The 18,940-nt window shown below is 41.9% G+C and overlaps 1 protein-coding gene across 19 annotated transcripts in view; it reads right to left on the minus strand.

Annotated features, from left to right (window-relative positions):
• The window catches only part of MAP4K3 (mitogen-activated protein kinase kinase kinase kinase 3), a 71,440-nt gene that overhangs the window by 49,820 nt on the left and 2,680 nt on the right, over positions 1 to 18,940 (minus strand). For 17 of the 19 annotated variants that reach the window (XM_015856989.2, XM_085542879.1, XM_085542883.1 and 14 more), the window contains exons 2-6: positions 12,876 to 12,933; positions 9,702 to 9,792; positions 4,706 to 4,770; positions 2,608 to 2,663; positions 291 to 338 (exon numbers count right to left, since the gene is read on the minus strand). In XM_015856989.2, coding sequence (XP_015712475.2) covers positions 291 to 338; positions 2,608 to 2,663; positions 4,706 to 4,770; positions 9,702 to 9,792; positions 12,876 to 12,933 — 318 coding nt within the window. The remainder of the gene's footprint in view (positions 1 to 290; positions 339 to 2,607; positions 2,664 to 4,705; positions 4,771 to 9,701; positions 9,793 to 12,875; positions 12,934 to 18,940) is intronic. The other 2 variants (XM_085542885.1, XM_085542884.1) reach the window with 1 other exon arrangement.

Here is an 18,940-nt window from a genome sequence, read left to right on the forward strand (position 1 = left end):
ATCCTATGGGATGTCTGAACACAAGCTGCACTGGACAGCAGCCGAAATTCCACTTCACTGCTCAAAATAAGTGTGTGGCTCTAATTAAAAGAACAAATGATTCCCATACGCTTTAAAGAAAGATTTTTTTTTCTTCTGGCAGGCAGAAAATATTCTTCCAATAAACAGAAAAACCTTATGTATCTAGAAAGCATCCCCAAAACTGCTGCCTAACAGTAAAAACCTGTATGTAAGAGGTGATGATGAATATTATCCTAAGAACACTAAAATTCCATTCAATTTTTACTCACCTTTATGTCTCTGTGCATTTTTCCTTTACTATGGAGGTAATACAGCCCCTGCAAAAAAATAGTTAAGCAATAATTAAGTCCCAACGTTAACTTAATATTACTTTATATGCCTTTGCCATTCAATTAACAGACATATTTAGTATGCAATTCAGTCACCTAAATGACATTCCTTTATTTCAGTGACTCTTGAATGCACCTGGAAATTCCACATATATAGGTAGTGTAACATCTAAATGCAGGGGTGGAATGGAAGAGTATCAGTCAACATCAGCCCACTGAGAGGAAAGACTTTTCTGGTTAAGTTTTCCTCTAGATATTTTAACTATCACCTTTTTAGAGCAAGTTAATTACTTTTAAATTGCCTAAGTGTTCTATTCTGCAGTCTGATCACCAGATATCTAGCACAGATCACCTATGCCATTACAGGCCTCAATTAACTCTAGAAGCATGCCCGCAGGCAGCTCCTCAGGGCTAATGCTGTGCTTCAACTTGAAGTCACACGTTTCTGCAGGTGGTAACGGCAGTGAAGAACTTTAGGACTCAGTGCTTCAACACAAGACCTGAAATAATACTATACAGTCAAATCTGCATATGAGGAATCACAGAGCACAATACTTCTAACACTCGGCTTATCTCTGAAATTCTCTTTCATGGGCAAGCAGCAGGTAAACATCTGCGGCATCCTGCAATCCCCAGCCTCAGCAGTGACTACATTTCACTGGAGATCTCCACATTAAGACAAATATTTTTTTTCTTTAAACTCCCAATTTCCTAATGCAAGACATCCCATAGTTGATTTCAAAAACAATATTGAGATCCCTTTCAATTATGAGCATTTTCATGGATGGTCCTAAATATATCAACAGGAGGAACTGGGAAATGTTAGTTTATCTGACTTAGTACTTGAGATTTTCAAGTGAAATTCTCAACATTTTCTTTGTATAGATTGACATTAGTACCACTGAAGATGCAGTTTGGGGCTATTTTTGTCAGTTCATGAAAACACAATATGAAAGCACTAATTAATGGTAAAATCCAACTCCTTGAGGGGTTCAGAGATGTTTCAGCACAGGTTCTCGGGGGCAAATGGCTGAAGATACCCAAATAGATCAACAGTCCTCATGTGCCCTCACTGCAGTGATGCACACATACCCAAAATTGGACTCAGTCTGCTCTCAGTAGAGTGCCACTGAAGCATCAACCCCACAACAGACATTAGCTAGAAGTGTCATGCATGCACTCTTCACATTTACACCTGCAGATGTCAGGGGCAAAAAAAAAAAGCATGGTACCTCTTCACTTTTACCACCGCCCACCAAGAATCTGGATCATTTTCAAAACGGAATTCCTGAAGGAAGGTCCATATTTACAGTACCTATAGTTTCAGAATCATTATCACTGATTCCAATCAGAACTGATAGTGACTGGTTGTTTGGTTTTTGACATCAGACTGCTGAATGGGTTTTTAAATACAGACCTCAAAAATTTAACTTCTGGTATTCAAGGCTCAAAAACAAATGAACAACAAGAACAAAAAAAAAAAAACCACCATAAAAAAGCCCACAACCAAAATACTCCAAACGTATTAGCTGAGACTTTACTGTAAGAAAATGACATGGCCTGGAAGTCAGAAGACAGCAATCTCTGGCACAGCACAGATAAATGGTCAGTGGCACGCAACAGAGCTGACTCAGAGATAGAGCTATCTTGAGTGCAAGAGGCTCTCAACTAATGGCATTCGAGAGCTCAGCATTCAGTGGAAGCCAAGAGCTGCTCTCTCACACAGAACCAAGACATAAGACAAAAAAAAACAGCTGGTTCTCATGATGTTTTACTGGTGAGTTAAATATTTTAAGAAAGAAAAACGAAAGTTAACACAATGATAAGGAGAGACTAAAGACCATAATTAGAGCATCCTGAGTATACACATTTTTTTTTCCCTCCTCTTTGGTACATATCAATCAGATACACAAAACTCTGCCCTAAAATTTTCCTTCAAACTTGCAATAACCAACTTGCATCACAAAAATAGATGAAAAGTTCTTTATCCCTCCTTTAAAACAAACAAACAAACAAAATCCTGGCATAGAGTAGGTGCCAGTTTTCCTCAAATGATCCTGGATCTCTTAGGGTCACAGAATTAAACAACACAGTTCTAGGCTGTAACAGACGTCTTCCTCAGCAGAGGAAATTATTAAGGCCTCCAAACACTGCACTTTCATGACGTGACATCTATTTGTAACTGTAATATAAAAATATTAAAAGCTGAAAGTAAAAGCTACATGTATATAACCACAAGAACCTTAGAGTACACTACCTGTAGAGTTTCTCTGCTAACGTAGGCAATCTGCTGTTCTGAAAGTGGTCCAGTCACTGAAACGGAAGGAAAAAAAAAACACTCAATATCAGGTAAGATATTGTCCTTTCCAAAGCTCCATCTCAATTAATTTCCACTCGCATTGAGAGGATCTTTTTTCCAGTAGAATCACCCAGTGAATGTGTTTTAACTTTCCCCCATAAGGAACATCACAAGATCTACCAAAAGGTTTTCAAATCTAAAAATTATCTAGTCCCATTGGAATGGAAATTGTTTGCTTTCCAGATACATCAATCTCAGAGCAGCCGGGAGGAAGGGGGGGAAATAAAAAAAAAAACCACATAAGAAATATTCTATAACAACAGAAGCAGTGATTTAAGCACAGCTCTTTCCCCTGCACAAATCTCTCATGTCCTGGACTTCTCTCCCCCTTGCTCCCCTGCAGCCACAGGACCTGCTGTCTGAAGCTCCTCTGCCCTTTCTCCGCATGCTCTGCCAGCACTGTTGCTCCTGGGCCTGCCACGCCAGGTACCTTTCCACATCCTCCCCCCTCTGATCAGTCTCAGCAGCTACCCAAGAGCCTTCCCCCCCTTAGCTCTATGGTCCCACCTCAACCAAGTTTTTTAGAACAATTACATTTGGACCAAATATGCAAAACAAACAATGAACCACAAGCAAGGAACAGCTTGCAACAGCTTGAGCCTGAAATGAAAAGGTTTTATGACCAGACATGCAGTCGTCTTTGTTTTCTGGGCAAAACCTGAGAAACTTGCAAACAGCAAAGTTGGATGGAGTTTCACAAAGGAGCAGGGAGTTAAAGATTAAGAAAGAACTAAGCACTAAATTACACAGTATGTTCAAAATCCGTGCTTATTTTGAGAAACTCGCATTGAATTAACTTAAGTAAAATAACCATTTAAGGTTTAATTGCTGAGGCCTATGGTTCAACCAGAGTTAAGAACTTAGCAATGTAATTAAGATCAGAATAGAACCTTCCACTCTCGCCACTGCTGGCAGAGAAGCCAAAAAATCAGCTGTGACAGGAAACAGCTCCTGTACGACATCTGTTCAGGCATTTAAGCCACATGAGCTCATTTCCTACTCTACAGGTGTTCCACAAAACAAAGCCTATCAGGCACCACGTTCTCATTAACACTGGTGAAGATGTGAGGGATCAACACTCAAATGACGGCAATGTTAACATAGTGTGAATCTGTGAATTGCTGCCTTGTTTTAATTGCACCCAAGTTAAATATAAAAAACATGTGCAAGCTGTTTATGTGCATGAGAAGGATGTGAGGAACCTAACATGGAAAATCTTCACCATTTAGAATCTGGATGGATTTCCTGTCTGAAAAACATCATCTCCCAATCACAGCGCCATTACATGTTTGTAGCACAGTCATTTCCTAAGCAAGTCTTATTGCCAGGGCAATAAAAAGCTCTCAAAACTGACTCTGTCTGTCAAAAACTAGCAACCAATTGACTAATCCTGACTGTATGCAACAGGACTCCTTGTTTATTCAACCACTCAATGCACTTAGGCTTAAAGCAAACATGTAGGCCACCTTTGCTTTTCACATGTCACGCACTGAAGAGGCCCTTTAGGCATTACTGAATCACTTATGTACAGAAAGTCTCTTCTCAGCAAAGACAAGAGCATCTATGCTAACTGGTCTGTTTATCCAGGTATCTGTAGGCTGTGGTACTGACTGCATTAAAGCAAAATTCAAAAGCACAAAAATGAGTTGACTATGAACACAACACACCAGGATACAAGTTGTTGTTTTGTTTTTGTTTTTTACTATATAACACTGTCTAATTTTAAAGTCTTAGGAAAGCGGTGATTGGTACATGAACTGATGAAGGAAGGAAACAACTTCTGTTACTCCACCCTGCTGCAGTTCATGTGTTTCAAAAAAGAAAAAAAAACCTACCTATTATATAAATACTTAAATAAGTTTAAATTGACCTTTGGTGGATTATTATGGATACTAAAATTACAATTCATCTTCTTTGATTCCAAAGCACTGTAATCATCTCCATTTTCTTAAAACAAGCTTTTCTTAGCTTTTAAGGAATTATGGTCTTGACATACCATGGTAAATATCCTGTAGAGAGCCACCTCCACAAAACTCCATGCAGATCCATAGCTTGTCACGTCTAAAAAGTGAACAAAACCATTCATTACCTGTCAGATCTCAACTATATCCGTAAAACATGTCAGAAGACTTGAGCATTATAAAGCACGATGCTACGAGCTCTGTATTATGAGAAGTATATGAGCTAAAATTATTTAATCATTATGTGATAATTCACTGTCAAAATAACGAATGAAATAACCAAAAATTCCAGCATACATTAGAATGATAGAAGTGTGTGCAGAAAACACTGAAGATGTACTATGAAAATTAAATCTGTTTTTATTGAGGGTAGAGAAAACACAGTGGGCTCTTATTTCTTCCTTATTTTTCTTTCTCCTCCACATCTGTCAGAACAGAACAATTAAAACAAAATAAAGCAAAGAAACAAACCCGTGATACAGTAAGCCAAAGGGACATCTTCCAACTCAATTTCTTTCACAGTGAATGGAACAAAACTATCAAAACAGCTGAAGTTGGGCAGAGTGGAGCCCCTGTTGTGGCCAAGTGACTACTTGGGTGATGTCTTTTCCCTGGAAAATACCTGTGGGTATATTGGGTGGCAGGGGGCACCCTGGGAGCTCTTTCATTTCTCTGACAGAGGGAATGAATTCCGCCTGATTCATTGTACCACAGTAAAAGGAGCCTTCTAGGAATAGGCAACAGACCGAAGGAATCAAAGGAACAGTAGAGTACAAAAGGTATAGCTATGGTTTTCATCTTCCATTTTCACTTAGTAATTTTCACTGGTAAGACAGATGTCACAAGTGCAGAGGCAGAGAGGCACTTTATAGAGCAGAAAATCTGGGACACACCTGGTCATTCCTGGCCTCCAAAACACACAGGAGAGAAAAATCACACTCAGCCACCTCAGGGCAGATTGAGATGCAGGCAACAAAAAGGGAAGCCCCGTGACTGTTCTGCAGCTTGCTTATGGCCCCTGGTCTGGGGTTTGTTGCATTCACAAAGCTTTGTGAGAATAGCTTAGATATTCCTGTGGGCAACACCAGTGCTCTTGGGAGCATTTTGCAAGGCCATGACCTTATTCCCTGCCCTTCTAAGTTGCTTGTATTTCTCACCAGCAGACAAAACGGGCCCCATTCCAAGTCTTTTATGAACCTCCTCCTACATGTCCATCCTCAACATCCTCTGTAAAACAGTGCCCTAGATGCTTCTATCAGTGATAGGAAAGGCATTGCTTAGGTGTTCAAAAGGTTTCATGCAACAGAAGTCGCAGTTACAGCATGCTGTTCTAGGGGTTAATTAAAGCACTGCTGCTTTGAAATAACACTAAGACATTTCACAGAAATAACTGATCAATATCAGACAGATGATGTCAGTACTTGTGAAAGACATTAGAATTATCAATATCAGCAGTAGAACAAGAGTGAAAAACTAACCTAGAAGATCAGAAAGACACTTGCAAGTCTACAATAATACAGGATTCAGACGGGGACACATGAAAGTCACTCTTTCCCATGTAGTGCCCTATTCTGATGCCAGCATAGAAATGGGGAAAAGCTAGGAAAATCCAAGCAGCCCTGGAGCAGCAGAGTGCTCACACAGCTGGAAATGTGAAAGAGTTACATGTTGTAAATTCACACCTTCACTCACTGAGCACAGCTTCCCAGTGTGGAAAAGTCCTACAGTAAAGTTAAATAAAGGTTAAGAGCATGAAAAGAGGAGACTTTCTGACTCACTAGCCTTTTCTTACAGTGCTTAAGTGCTCTGAGACAGGTGAACAGCCATGTAATGAACAGTTACAGCATAAATATACAGTTGTCTGAGTCCTCAAAGCAAATAGCAAGCACAGCAAACAAAACACAGAGACAGGATCAACAGCACCATTTAAAGTCTGCAACCTAACACCTAGGCTAACAGCACGGCAGAAATGCAACTGCCTGGGAAATCCATATGTAAACAGAGGAAAAGCACAGCAACAACACAAAGTGAAATGCCAGGCATAGGATGACGGTGTTTTTCTTAGCATTGAAAGATATTTACAAAAGCAAAAGGTCAGATAATGGGAGGCTTCAAAGGCAGCCATTCCACTCCCCAGACAAAAGAGAAGCAGTATAGCACACGTGAAAGGGAAAAGGACCACGCACAAGCACAGGAGCATCAAAACACCAATGTACACACCAAAACTGAATCCCAGGTCTGCCAAGGTGTGCCTCCATATCCTCTGACTAGAGGAAAACTACTCCTCTCTTCAACCCACCCCTTCCCAAATACAGAAAAAAGCATTTCCAGTTTAAGTATGACAAGAAGCTTTGATTAAATCTCAAAATTCACACTGAAGTGAAATCTAACAACTTTGTAAGTTTGCAAAATGTTTGTTTGTGGTCTATTTTCACAGGAAACCTCAAGAAGTCATCAAACAGTGTTCTACCAGTTATCCTCAGTAATCCGTTCCGACTGTGACTGGTTAGACAACACAGCTGGTAAAAGGCAGCTGGATGCACGTGTCAGTGCCTCCACAAAGCAAACAACCTCACCTCTAGAAACAGCCACGAGTGGAACAGGCACATTCTTGTCACAAGTTCAAGCATTAGAAAAACAACTCAAGGTAACTCCAACAGCACTACAGAGCGTAAGCCCTCCTCCTTCCCATTCAATTACTTCTTTCTTGTAAAATCTGTGTTCCTTACAGGTTTATAACAATGACTTGCTTGTTCAGGGAGCATGCAAGGTTAATATCTCACATTAAGAAAAATGTCAACAACACATAGAAAGGCATCCCATGTGGAAGAGGGCATCTTAACATACAAGAAAGTGCTCTCCTGCCAAAGAACAGTCGGCTCTGAGGCTGCAAATAGGATAAAGGAGGTACAACTGGAGAGCCAGACAGTATCTGGTCCCAACCACACAACTTTTAGACCATGCAATTTTAATTCAAAAAGCTTAGTCACTGTAACACTGAGCTTCCAAATGCTCTCCTAAAGTGGTCACAAGATCCACTGCCAACCTTGCCACCAGACAAGCTGTTAGTCTGCTTGGCATCAGCTTACAACTCTGCAAATTCTCAATACAAATAATCTTTAATGTGACTTCAGGGTACGTATCAGTATTAACACTTGATTATTCATGCACAGGAAAAAGCCTGCCAGCACTGCATGGAATGTAAGTGACCTTCAAGTTAACCTTACACAGTCCCAACTGAAGCACAGACACTCGCAGTGGAGGCCTGGAGAACCAAGTCCCTACATGAACACAGTCCATCTGTACACACATTTGCACAAACCTGTGTGTTACGCAGCTCACAGAGCAGCTTGGCATTGAAGCATTCAGGCTGCTAAGACAAGCACCCTCTGAGGTATGGGATGCCAGAACAGCACGCCTCGTTGATTTTATAATCAGACTTTGCTCCCTTTGTGTGCCTCAGAATACAAGCAGTACATAACCACATGCTCATGGTAACACAACTCACACAACTCCTCGCTTCAACCAGCACACAGTGCAGATGATGTCTGTTGATCTGTTGATCACTGATTGTCTGCTCTCCTCTTTGTTCTTTCAGCATATTTCACCTTACTCTGAAAATTCATTCTCCTCTTGGACACATCTTCAATGCACACTAACCTATGTCAGTGAAGCAGGTTTTCCACTACGGCCCTTTGAAATGACTATAGCATATATATATATAATGACACAAATCTTGTTGACTTGTGAGAGTGCCATGCTTCTATTCATCAAACAGCTAACGACATACTAAGACAGAGTACAAGGCAATGAATCCCCACCACTGATAACACATGGTTTCAGTGAGCATTCAGGATGGAGGGAGAATAAATTCCTTAGAATACCTCTGGACTCATCACTGGGCACACAACCACTCCTTCAGCATTTGCTGCCAGGGCCTTGCCTCCTTTCCAGTGCTGCCTCCCAGGGCTGGCAGGCTCAGCTTGGCCAGCTGCAGCCACACAGGCACCCAGCGCCAAGTTCACCACCAGCTCAAGGGAGCACTCCATGCTCTCTGCTTCAACATTCCTTCCATCCTGGATCGCTTGGAGCAAGACAGGGAACGCCTCACCAGGGCTGAGTGAGCCAGGGAGCGCAATTTCAGCTCCTCTGCAGTACTGCAAACATGCACCAAGCCTGCCAGCTGTAGGGAGAATAGTAATTGGGCTTTTGCAAGCCCTAACAGATCTGGAATTAAGGTAAAAGAAATGTAGTATTTTAGATTTAAATAGAAAAGGTGCACACCAAATACAGAAGCCAACTTCCTTCTTCAGAGATGGCAATTTCAAACATTTTCACAGGCTGATTATTCATGTGCAAACACCTGTATGTTCTCTGAAGTACTTGGCTAATAGTGCTGAAAATCTTTTATCTGCAGCAGATGGATACCATGGAAAACTTCAGCTGGAGCTGCTAAAGACCACTATGCACACAAATACCTCAATCCAGTATCCTCCCACTACAAACCTGGACAGTATACAGTGCTATAGTGTCCTATCTGTATTGTCCCAGATAAAAGACATGTGAATACCCAAAAGCGAGCAGAAGTCTCTCCATTACAAAGCATTACAGCACCAGTATTCTTAGGTGAGGTGAAAACAAAAACAAAACAAAAAGGAACTCAAGGACTGTGGTTTGTTATTTCCCCATAACTCTCAATTTCAAGTTCTCACAAACAATTGTACGTGACAAGAGCAATTAAGTCACAGTATTGCCAAAAACTCTGTATTATGCAATATTTATGCTTTCTAAAGTTCTGCAAATTTAACAGGCATATCACTGAGACAGATTCAACTACAGACATTGAAAGACTTGATGAGAAACATTATTTCTAGAAAGAGACTGCAGCAAGGTGACCAGATTTTACAGAAAAAGGGAAAAAAAGCAAACAAGGAGATAGCAAAACTGTGTTTTGCCTATGGCACCCATGGACGTATTCTTTTCAACTCAATATTGAGGCATTTTTAAGCAAGCAGAAGAAACAAACCGTACCTGAGATAGCTGCCAAAATAAGCAACAATGTTTGGATGTTTACAGTCTTTCATCATAATGATTTCCTGCTGCACAACAGCAAAATCTTCCCCTGAAAAGAAGAATGAATATTATCATTGGCCTGGCCCATATCCGCATCCCAACCAGACATTCAGTACATGTTTACAAAAAAAGCATTTTGAAGAATTAAAATTAATTATCTGCCAGTTTCACATGCACAGAAAACAACTGTAAATCAGTGCTCGTCAGCAATAAGTAACAATATTCTTACAAATAACAAGTCTCAATCTGGGCCAGACAGACTTCACATCTGTGGATACCTCTTCAGAGAAGTGTCATATCTCTCTCCGCTCTGTTTTCCCTGAGGCCCCACTGTGTCCATCTGTATATGCCCTGCCAACACTCCAGGTTCCTCAAACATGACAAAACTTTGCTATTTTTGGCTGTGTGTCCAACACACATCCCATCATCTTCCTGAACAAAAAAAACACTCAATAATCCGCGGCAGCAACTGCTTTGTAAACTCGGCAAGCACACAAACTTATGGACTGTACATAACTTATGTACAGATAAAACACTGACAGATGCTTTACTACTTGGTAGTTGGGATGCACCTGCCTTTCTATGAAAGATCCTTACCAGATGCATACATTGAGATGTATGCAAAATGGAACACCCTGAACTCTATTTTCCAGAGATGTTTTTGTTTCAGTGGTGTTACGCTGGGATTTTGTAAGTAAGTTAGAGAAGGCGAAAACAAATCAAATGCAAGTCAGTGCCAATAATACATCTGACAGCTTTTTTATTTCTGAGAGACACATCAAACGATCCTTTGCATTTCAGCAGCACTCCCTTGAAACCTCTTGAGCCATAGCGAATTATAGCTACTCTGGCATGCTGTCTCTGAAGGATTTCTTCTGAAGTTTGCTTAGCTACTAGAAACGCACGATACAAAAAACAACTCATTCTTACTGGCTGCAAGGTCTTATACCTAAAATAAGCCCGAAGCTCTAAAATAAAAGTCGTTCACGAAGCCAAATGGTTAAGAGACACATGAAGCAAACTCAAGAAACATGAAATTCAAACTCTCTACTGCTATAGGACACTTCAGCAGAACTCTAAAATTAGAGGGTTTTTTAAATTGGAGCTAAAGCCGTTGGCTAAACAGCTTGATATAGACAATATGCTTCTACTTACCACAACCCAAAATCACACTGTTTTTGTCACAACCCCAAATCACTTATTGGATACAGCAGTTGCTACGTTTTGAATGTAGCAATCAACTCCAGCAGAACTGGCCAACCTATTTTCCAAGTAAATACAGGTTAGGTTTCTCCCATACATTAACGCACTGGTCATCTAACAGCTTGGTACCTCAAATCTGATATCCATGTGTGTTTTGTTTATTAAAAGCAAATTCGAAACTGCAAGGTAACCTCATAAGCAATTCTTATTACTGGTAGCTTGCTGTATCCTGGCTCTCCCTTCAGCCAAATACTCCAAGCAAACGCTGAAGAGCAAAGAAGAAATTATTTTAACATAAAGCAGGCATCTCCATGAAGGGATACAGCTCCTGTGTAACCTATGCTGGGAAACCTGCTTTCGCAGGAGGTTGGGACAAGATGATCTCCAGAGCTCCCTTCCAACCTCTATGATTCTGTGATTCCTACAGCACTTTAAGGGTACTTTCATTTGCATCCAAAATATTAAAGCACAGTAAGCACCAAACATAATCAGCCCTTAATTTTCACACTGTACCCAAAACTGAGCAAGTAAGCCAGTACTGCACTTCTGGAACGTGGACACTTCACGAAGCTGAGTCAACCCTCTACTCCAACTAGAAGCAATTATGAAAAGCTGAGCTCACCAAGCAAACTAAAGCTCATTTTTTCGTACTCCTCTCAGTGACCACAGGCTGCCAAAAACACTTGATTCAGCTGCAAGATGCCAAACATATCCCTGCCAGCATAGCACAAGAGCAAGCTCCTTCAGCAGCAGCGCATCCTCAGGCTGCCTGCTGTTCAGATAAAGTGCAGAGTAATTCAGCGAGTCCCACTCCATGTAACAAACCACTTCATACTTCTGAAAGAGTGGAAAGAGTCAGCTAAGTGAAAAACTGCACTACATGAAAGGTTGACATTGCCTTGCCTTCTTTCTTCACTATGCAACTCTCCTTCCCTGCTTTAGCCTTATGGCTCCACAGGGATACACAGCTGGCTGCAGTAAATCTGTGCTACACACAGCCATGTACCCCAGTGATGGAAGCTGTTCTAAGGAGCTAAAGCAGCAGAACTTGACACAATCATCAGAGTGCACGATGCATGATGAACATATGCTTTTAGAACTACTTTGTAACATACTGTCATGTCTTGAATTTATATTTTCAAACATACACAGACAACATTTCTAATCACCACCTGAATCGATGACACAAAAAAAAGGAAGAAAGCAGTAACTCTTTTAGCCCTCAGCTGCAAGCTCTGTAAACAGAGAACCAGGTAATATTTAAAGTGTACCATCACCCACTTCAACACTAACCCTGAGACGGAACACCAACAGTCAAAGAGTCAAACAAAAGGCTGGTCATTTTACTTCCCAAATTACCATATGCATGTTCAACGTGTCTATCCATATCAACAGAATAGCACTTACAGGCTTGCAATAGAAATGCAGGCATATGCCCTCATAAGATAACAACATCATCATGGTTCAAGCAAAAATTTTATCATACATAATAAAGCTTTAATCAGAGTTTGCCAGAGAACTGCAGGAAATTTACTCAATTCACAATGTAACAACAACTGATGCTCACCTATTATTTCACCTTCCCTTCTTATTATTTCTCCCTCTCAGGTTCTCCAGAGGAATTTTCTGTCTTCCTCACTGATTTTGTTCTGTGCAAACTTTCACAGCACATGAGTTGAGAATACAGTACTTAAATCCAAAAAGCCCAACTCCCACTGAAACTCTAATCAGCTTTCCTTCAACCATGCTCTAACAATGATTTTTCCTCTCACATCTTGTTTGCTGTGTATGCTAGTTTTTGAAATAGCGCATTTTCTCCTGTAGTTAAACAGCGATGATCCCTTTTTCAATACTAAACTCTATTGATTTTATAAAAATGTATTTCAAACATGCAAATATTTTGACTCAGTGACCTACAGCATCACTTACCTGGTTCTAATTTTATTACTTTGATTGCTGCAAGCTCACCCGTGTTGACATTTCTAGCCTATAAAAAAAAAACAAACAACAAGAATCAGTATTTAGAGAGCACAACACAGCAATCAATTCGGTGCCCTCCGCTTGAGATTCTCTAACAATGCAGAATCAAAGCGCAACTGAGAAGCACAAGGGTCTAAAACAATGAAATCATTTGTTGGGGTTATTTTGAAGCAGAACAGCCACAGAAGGAGCCAATAAATTAAAATGTCTTGCATATTTATGTTGAATGTGAGATTGGACTTGCAAATACAGCATGCATTCATTTTTCACTGAGCTTACAGCATATACTTCCATTAGATAAGCTTAAAATAATCCCTGCCTGTGCTTGATGACTGAACCAGAGAACTCTGGAGCTAGCACGTTCTTCTCCAATACAAACCTGTAGGTAGTATTCCTCCAGCAGATCCTCTCATACTGGGTTTCTTTTCTAATGACCAAGCAAATGGTCACAAACACATCAAGCAGCAAACTTGTATCACAGAATGGCTTGGGTTGGAAAGATCCTAAGGATCATCAGGTTTCAGCGCCCCCCTGGGCACATGCAGGGTTGTCAGCCAATAGATCAGGCTGCCCAGAGCCCCATCCAACCTGGCCTTAAACACCTTCAGGCAACGGGCATCCACAGCCTGTCCAGGCAGCCTGTACCAGCACCTCACCACTCTCTCAGTGAAGAACTTCCCCCCAGCGTCTAATCTAAATCTCCCTTCTTTTAGTTCAAAACCATTCCCCCTTGTCCTACCACAATCTACCTGTCTAAAAAGTTGATTTCCCTCACGTTTATAAACTCCCTTTAAATACTGAAAGGTCACAATGAGACCCGTCCACAGCCTTCTATTTTCCAGGCTGAACAAGCCCAGCCTGTCTTCATAGGGGAGGTACTCCAGCCCTAGGGTCACCCTCTGGACCCTCTCTGACAGCTCCACCTTTTTTCTGTGCCGGGGGCCCTCAGACCTGGATGCAGCACTACCAATGGGGCCTCATGAGGGCAGAGTAGAGGGGGATAATCCCCTCCTATTCTGCTGGCCACCCCTCTTCTGACTGGATACCAGGATACCATTGGCCTTCCAGGGCTGCAGGCACACACCACTGACTCACATTAAGTTTTTCATCAGCCACAACCTTAATCCTTCCCAGCAGAGCTCTGAAACTGCAAGCGTGCTCAGGAAGTTCTGTGCTGGCACACAACAGCCCCAAGTTATGCAAGTCCTTGACTGTGCTGTACTTCCCTGTTAAATTCCAACAAGTTGGCCACTGAACTATTGCTTGAAAAGTAATTATACTACGGACAGATCTCAAGGCAGACAAGCAGGGCCCAGGGAGCATCACGTGCTCCTACCCCTGCAGTGTGCAACTACTCCTGAGACTCCCAAGAGAGAGATGCAACATGTTCTGCTGCTGTAGCTACCGCCTGCCCCTTGATCCCTGCACTCAATGACAGCTTTCTCCCTGTAAGGCTGCAGAGAAGACAAGTGAGCAAATGAATGATTTCGAAAGAATTAAAATAGCCTTTCCCTTCCACACACAGTAGTTCCACAACCAAGTGAACAAGGTCACTAAATATTTAAAAAGCCATCAAGAAGAAACATAATTAACAAAAATCCTGATTGCTGTGAAGGACGCTCAGCTCCTGCCTCCCCTCTCCAAAGGGCAGTGTCAGTACCCAGCGCTGCATCGCACAGGACAGTCACTGGCTGCACCAAATGCCACTTTGTGACCTACACGGACCCAGAACACCAGCCCTGTTGTGCTTTTCCTTTTTCCCCCTGTCCACTCTGAAGGCAAAAAAGCGCCAGATCTGTGGAAGAATTACATAATGACACAGAGAGGCCACCACCTTTAACTTGTTAATCATCTTGGTCTTAAGTCACTTAGCAGCTCAGAGGCTTGTGGTTATTAGCGAGATTCCCCTTCTTAGATTAACTTTAAAACTGACTTTTAAAAAAGAAAGCAAACGCTGGACTGCAGTGCTGTTCTACAAAGCCATGAGACGCATCAAGTGCTGTGAGGCACTGACCCAACAGCAGCTGGAGAGCTGGCTGACAGCTTTCCCATTGCTATAACCGATTGAAAAGAAGCAAGCCAAATCAAAATGCTATGACAAATAGCCAGTCTGGAAATAAACACAGCATGCATTCCTGTGTTTAGAGGTCTACCCAGGTAGTCCCTTGCACAGCTGACCTCAGACCTCTTGTTTCTTATTGTGGCAGTGCTTTTCTGTGATGCTGGGAACAGACATTTGTAAATACTTTGGAGGCAGATGCTTATGAATATATCCTGAGATCAATGAGAACCCTACAGAAGTCAGACAGCAGAGTTTAAAAAAAAAGTAATGAGAAAATCAGCCTGGCAGCCCTTTCCCCACAAGCCATTATTTGCACACTCCTCTGATGGCAGCGGCATCTCCAATCATCGCTTTGCAGCAGCAACACAGATGCTACAGACACTAAAAATAGCAAAAATACCAGTTCCTTTCATCCCTAACAGAGAACGAAGGCAACCCATGAGAGAAAGTGGCATTGCTGAAGTATTATTTCTGTTCCTTACTGCTTTTCCCAAACACCTACTTTCATAGGAAGAAACTGAGGCCAGATGTTCATGAACTGAAAGTCGGTATACATTTAACCTCTGAGATTAATAGGAAAGATTAATTATGCTTTAATGAAGAGATAAGATCACCTGTGAGTCTTGTTAGTCCTAGAAGACGTGTTTTGGAACAGCTAGCAAGACAATCAATGAGGTATCACTGTGATGGCTGGAAATTGAGATCTGCCAGCTGCTTCAGGGCAGGAACAATTCCTTAAGACACTGTGACTTGAAATGGGCAACCTAAGTAATGTAGCAGTTTGTATCCTATTCCGTTTGGTTTATTAACACTGAATGTATGAGCATCCTGCCTACAGAGGTACAAGGGCTCCTCGCATAGAATGAGGACAAGGTACCCCAACAAGTATTCCTAGATCTCATCAAATCACTTTGGAGACATCTGTCAGAAAACAACTCTCCCAGCCCAACCTCACACAAACGAAATACCACAAAACACAAAGCACTTCAAACTGTATTAACACCCTGAAAATGGCAGCCAGCTCCAAACCCTCCTGGGAGAAGGTTTGTGTGCACACTACACAACACTTCGGTATGTTGAGGACACTGCCTCACGCTTTCATTTACCATAATCACTGTCAAGTTGCCCATTACGTACAGGTTTTGAAATTAGAGAAGAAACAAGGCATGGCTGGCTGAAGAGCCATTCCAAACAAGTGCCTTGAGTCAAAAGAAGCAATCAACAATTTCAAAGACTCGTGGTCTCTGTCAAAAAGCTGCATGTTTTTGGGGGCCATCTCCTAGCCCTCATGAGGATGACGCAATGGCACACAACAGCAGCTTTGCCTCCCATCAGTGTTTCTACCAGGTCCTGCAAACACAGATTCCACAAAACACAAGCCCTCCTTTGCCATCTTTACCACAATGTCATCTGTCTGGAAATCAAAATGGGTGGACAACTCACCTGCCCGTCAAAGAAGTGAACTATGTCAACAAGAAAACATCGCATGGGTTTTCCAGAAGCAAAGATGGCGTTATTGGTCCACATACATGCCATTAAATGTATACAGCCCTTACGGTCTGCTCCAGAAAGCCATACAGAGTTCCTCACCCTAACCAGTGGATGAGGACAAAAAAACACCCTAACAACTTAAGTCAAGCTGGAGAAGCACTGACTGTTCAAACAGGAATCATTACCAACACCTCTGTGCAGACAGCAGGCAGATCAAAACGTTACCTGAACAAACTGCCACTCACTATAAATATAGAAAAGACTTTGTTGCTGTTATTGCATTATACAAAATTCTGTTAACCAAAAACGGCTCACAATTGGAAGGACCTTATTACTTCAAAATAGAGGATGGAGGAGCAGTGGAATAGCACAGCAGTCAGATGGGCTGTGTGTGAGCTCTGCTTAGCCAAGCAGAAGACAAGCAGATGTGCATGGGATGTGTCTGCAAAGGAAGAGGAATGCTCATACTCAGTACTGCACCTACCGCATGCCTCAGCAATATACATACAACAGGGAGAGGCCTGTGCAATACAGCCATAAAAAACAGGGTCCGAGGAGGTAAATCACTTGCCAGTTTTCCATTTGTCCTTCAATGGAGGCTGGTAACATTGAGCCTACAGTGCTACAAGAGAAACTGGGCCAAGAAGCAAAGTCTAAGGCAGTAATTACAGCGTGCTTCTAGTTTCAACTACTTCACACATGAACTGCTGACCAAGACATGGACAAGCAGTTTCTAAACAAGTCGCTACTTCCTAGGATAACTCGTCCACAGCGCAGAAAGACCCAGTTCAGCTCTGCCTACAGAGCTTCCCACATGCTTCCCAAGCCCCTTGCTTGCAGCCCTCTCAAAGCCAGGAGCTGAGCCCACGCTCAGCACGCAGCAATCCACCTGCCTCCTTTTTTGGTTCCTTTTCTGCCAGGCTAAGTGCATTGGCTCGGGCAGCAGGCTGAGCTCCAGAGCTGATGCAAGATAAGCAATGAGAGCAGGGACTAAAGCTAGGAATAGGGCAGGGAATCCCCTGGCTCTCAGGCAATAGTAAAATGCGCTGACCTGATCTAACAGCTTAGGAGGAAGTCGCAGCTGTAATTAACCTGAACTGAACTACTAAGAATTCTGGTAAAAATAAACGACATTCCATGTTCTGGTAGGAGGCACCGCACCAAAGCCTGACAGGGCTACAGTTTTAGAAAGCAACACTTTGTTAAGCAACATCCGGGTTGTCAAAGAGATCCTGAAATAAAGATCCTTCAAAAAGGATCTTCATCCTTCGAAAGGAGCTTGAGCAACTATAAGGTACATAAGAAGACTAAAACGTGCATCAAAAGCACACAGGTAAAAGGCACTGTTTAAGTATCCCTTCATCTTCTCAGCTCCTAAGGAATGGATGGCTTGCTGGAACCCCCCAGGAATGAGAAGCAAAGAAGAGAAATGAATCCTGCCTATGACTGTGCAAAAAGGAAGACTCTTCGGGTTTATCTGTTCTGGTTGTGTTCTCCAGCAAAACATGGCAGTGCTGTCAGAAGCCAAAGACTGAAACAGAATCTGAGTGTTTCGGTCTCAAACAGCTGAGGTGTTAAATATGACTTTCCTCAATGAAAACAACAGCCAAACCAAAGGAGAGGAGAGCAGACAAAACAGCCTTTTTCTATTCTCAAATAAGATGTCAAGCAAACAAAAAGAACAGGGATGAAGTAGACCTGACACAAGCAGTAGCTCTGCAGAAACAACAGTCCAGTCTGATGATCATAAACATGACTTTCAGTAGAAGGGAAAGAAGGGTCTTCTTCTAAGATGCTGAAAATCTTTGGCAGGGTCCACCCACAGTAGATGAACAACCTGAACGATGGCAAATAAGCCCAATGCGTATTAAACCACAATGATTTTTTTAAGGTACGCTGTTCATATAATTAACTTTCATCACAAACAAAATGGACCTACAATCACCTCTGAATATATGTCAAATCTATACACAGTTAGCAACAGAACCAAAGGTGATAGTATGGATGTGAAAAGGAAAACCACAACACTAGGATGTTAATTATTAAGACGGTCATTAGAACATCCCATGTGGAAGTTGTAACCCAAAACCAAACAGAACTCGGGTACAGGGCTGATCAGATGGTTGATTTCATACCAAAAGACAAAAAAAAAGTCTTTCTGAAAATCAGAGACAAAATAAAGTAATTAAGCAGTTGCCTCATTTCACTCCTGACAATTATTTCCCACGAGGAAGCAGGATGGGGTAATGCTGTTTTGGTTGTGAAAAAGACACAACCCCTCTTCTACGCTATGCTGACTGTGCCATGCAATGAAAGCCAATTCCTGGCAGCAAAATTCAGAACTGACTGTGTGACAGCAGAACAGGCCTTAGTCCTTTCACACAGGTCTTGTTACAGATGAGAAACTTCAACAGAAACAGAAGGTGACGATAAGAATTTTGCTGACACACAACTGCAGCCA

This window comes from Coturnix japonica, chromosome 3 (genome assembly GCF_054131305.1).
Source record: "Coturnix japonica strain WE chromosome 3, WE-NBRP24, whole genome shotgun sequence".
Lineage (NCBI taxonomy): Eukaryota > Metazoa > Chordata > Aves > Galliformes > Phasianidae > Coturnix > Coturnix japonica.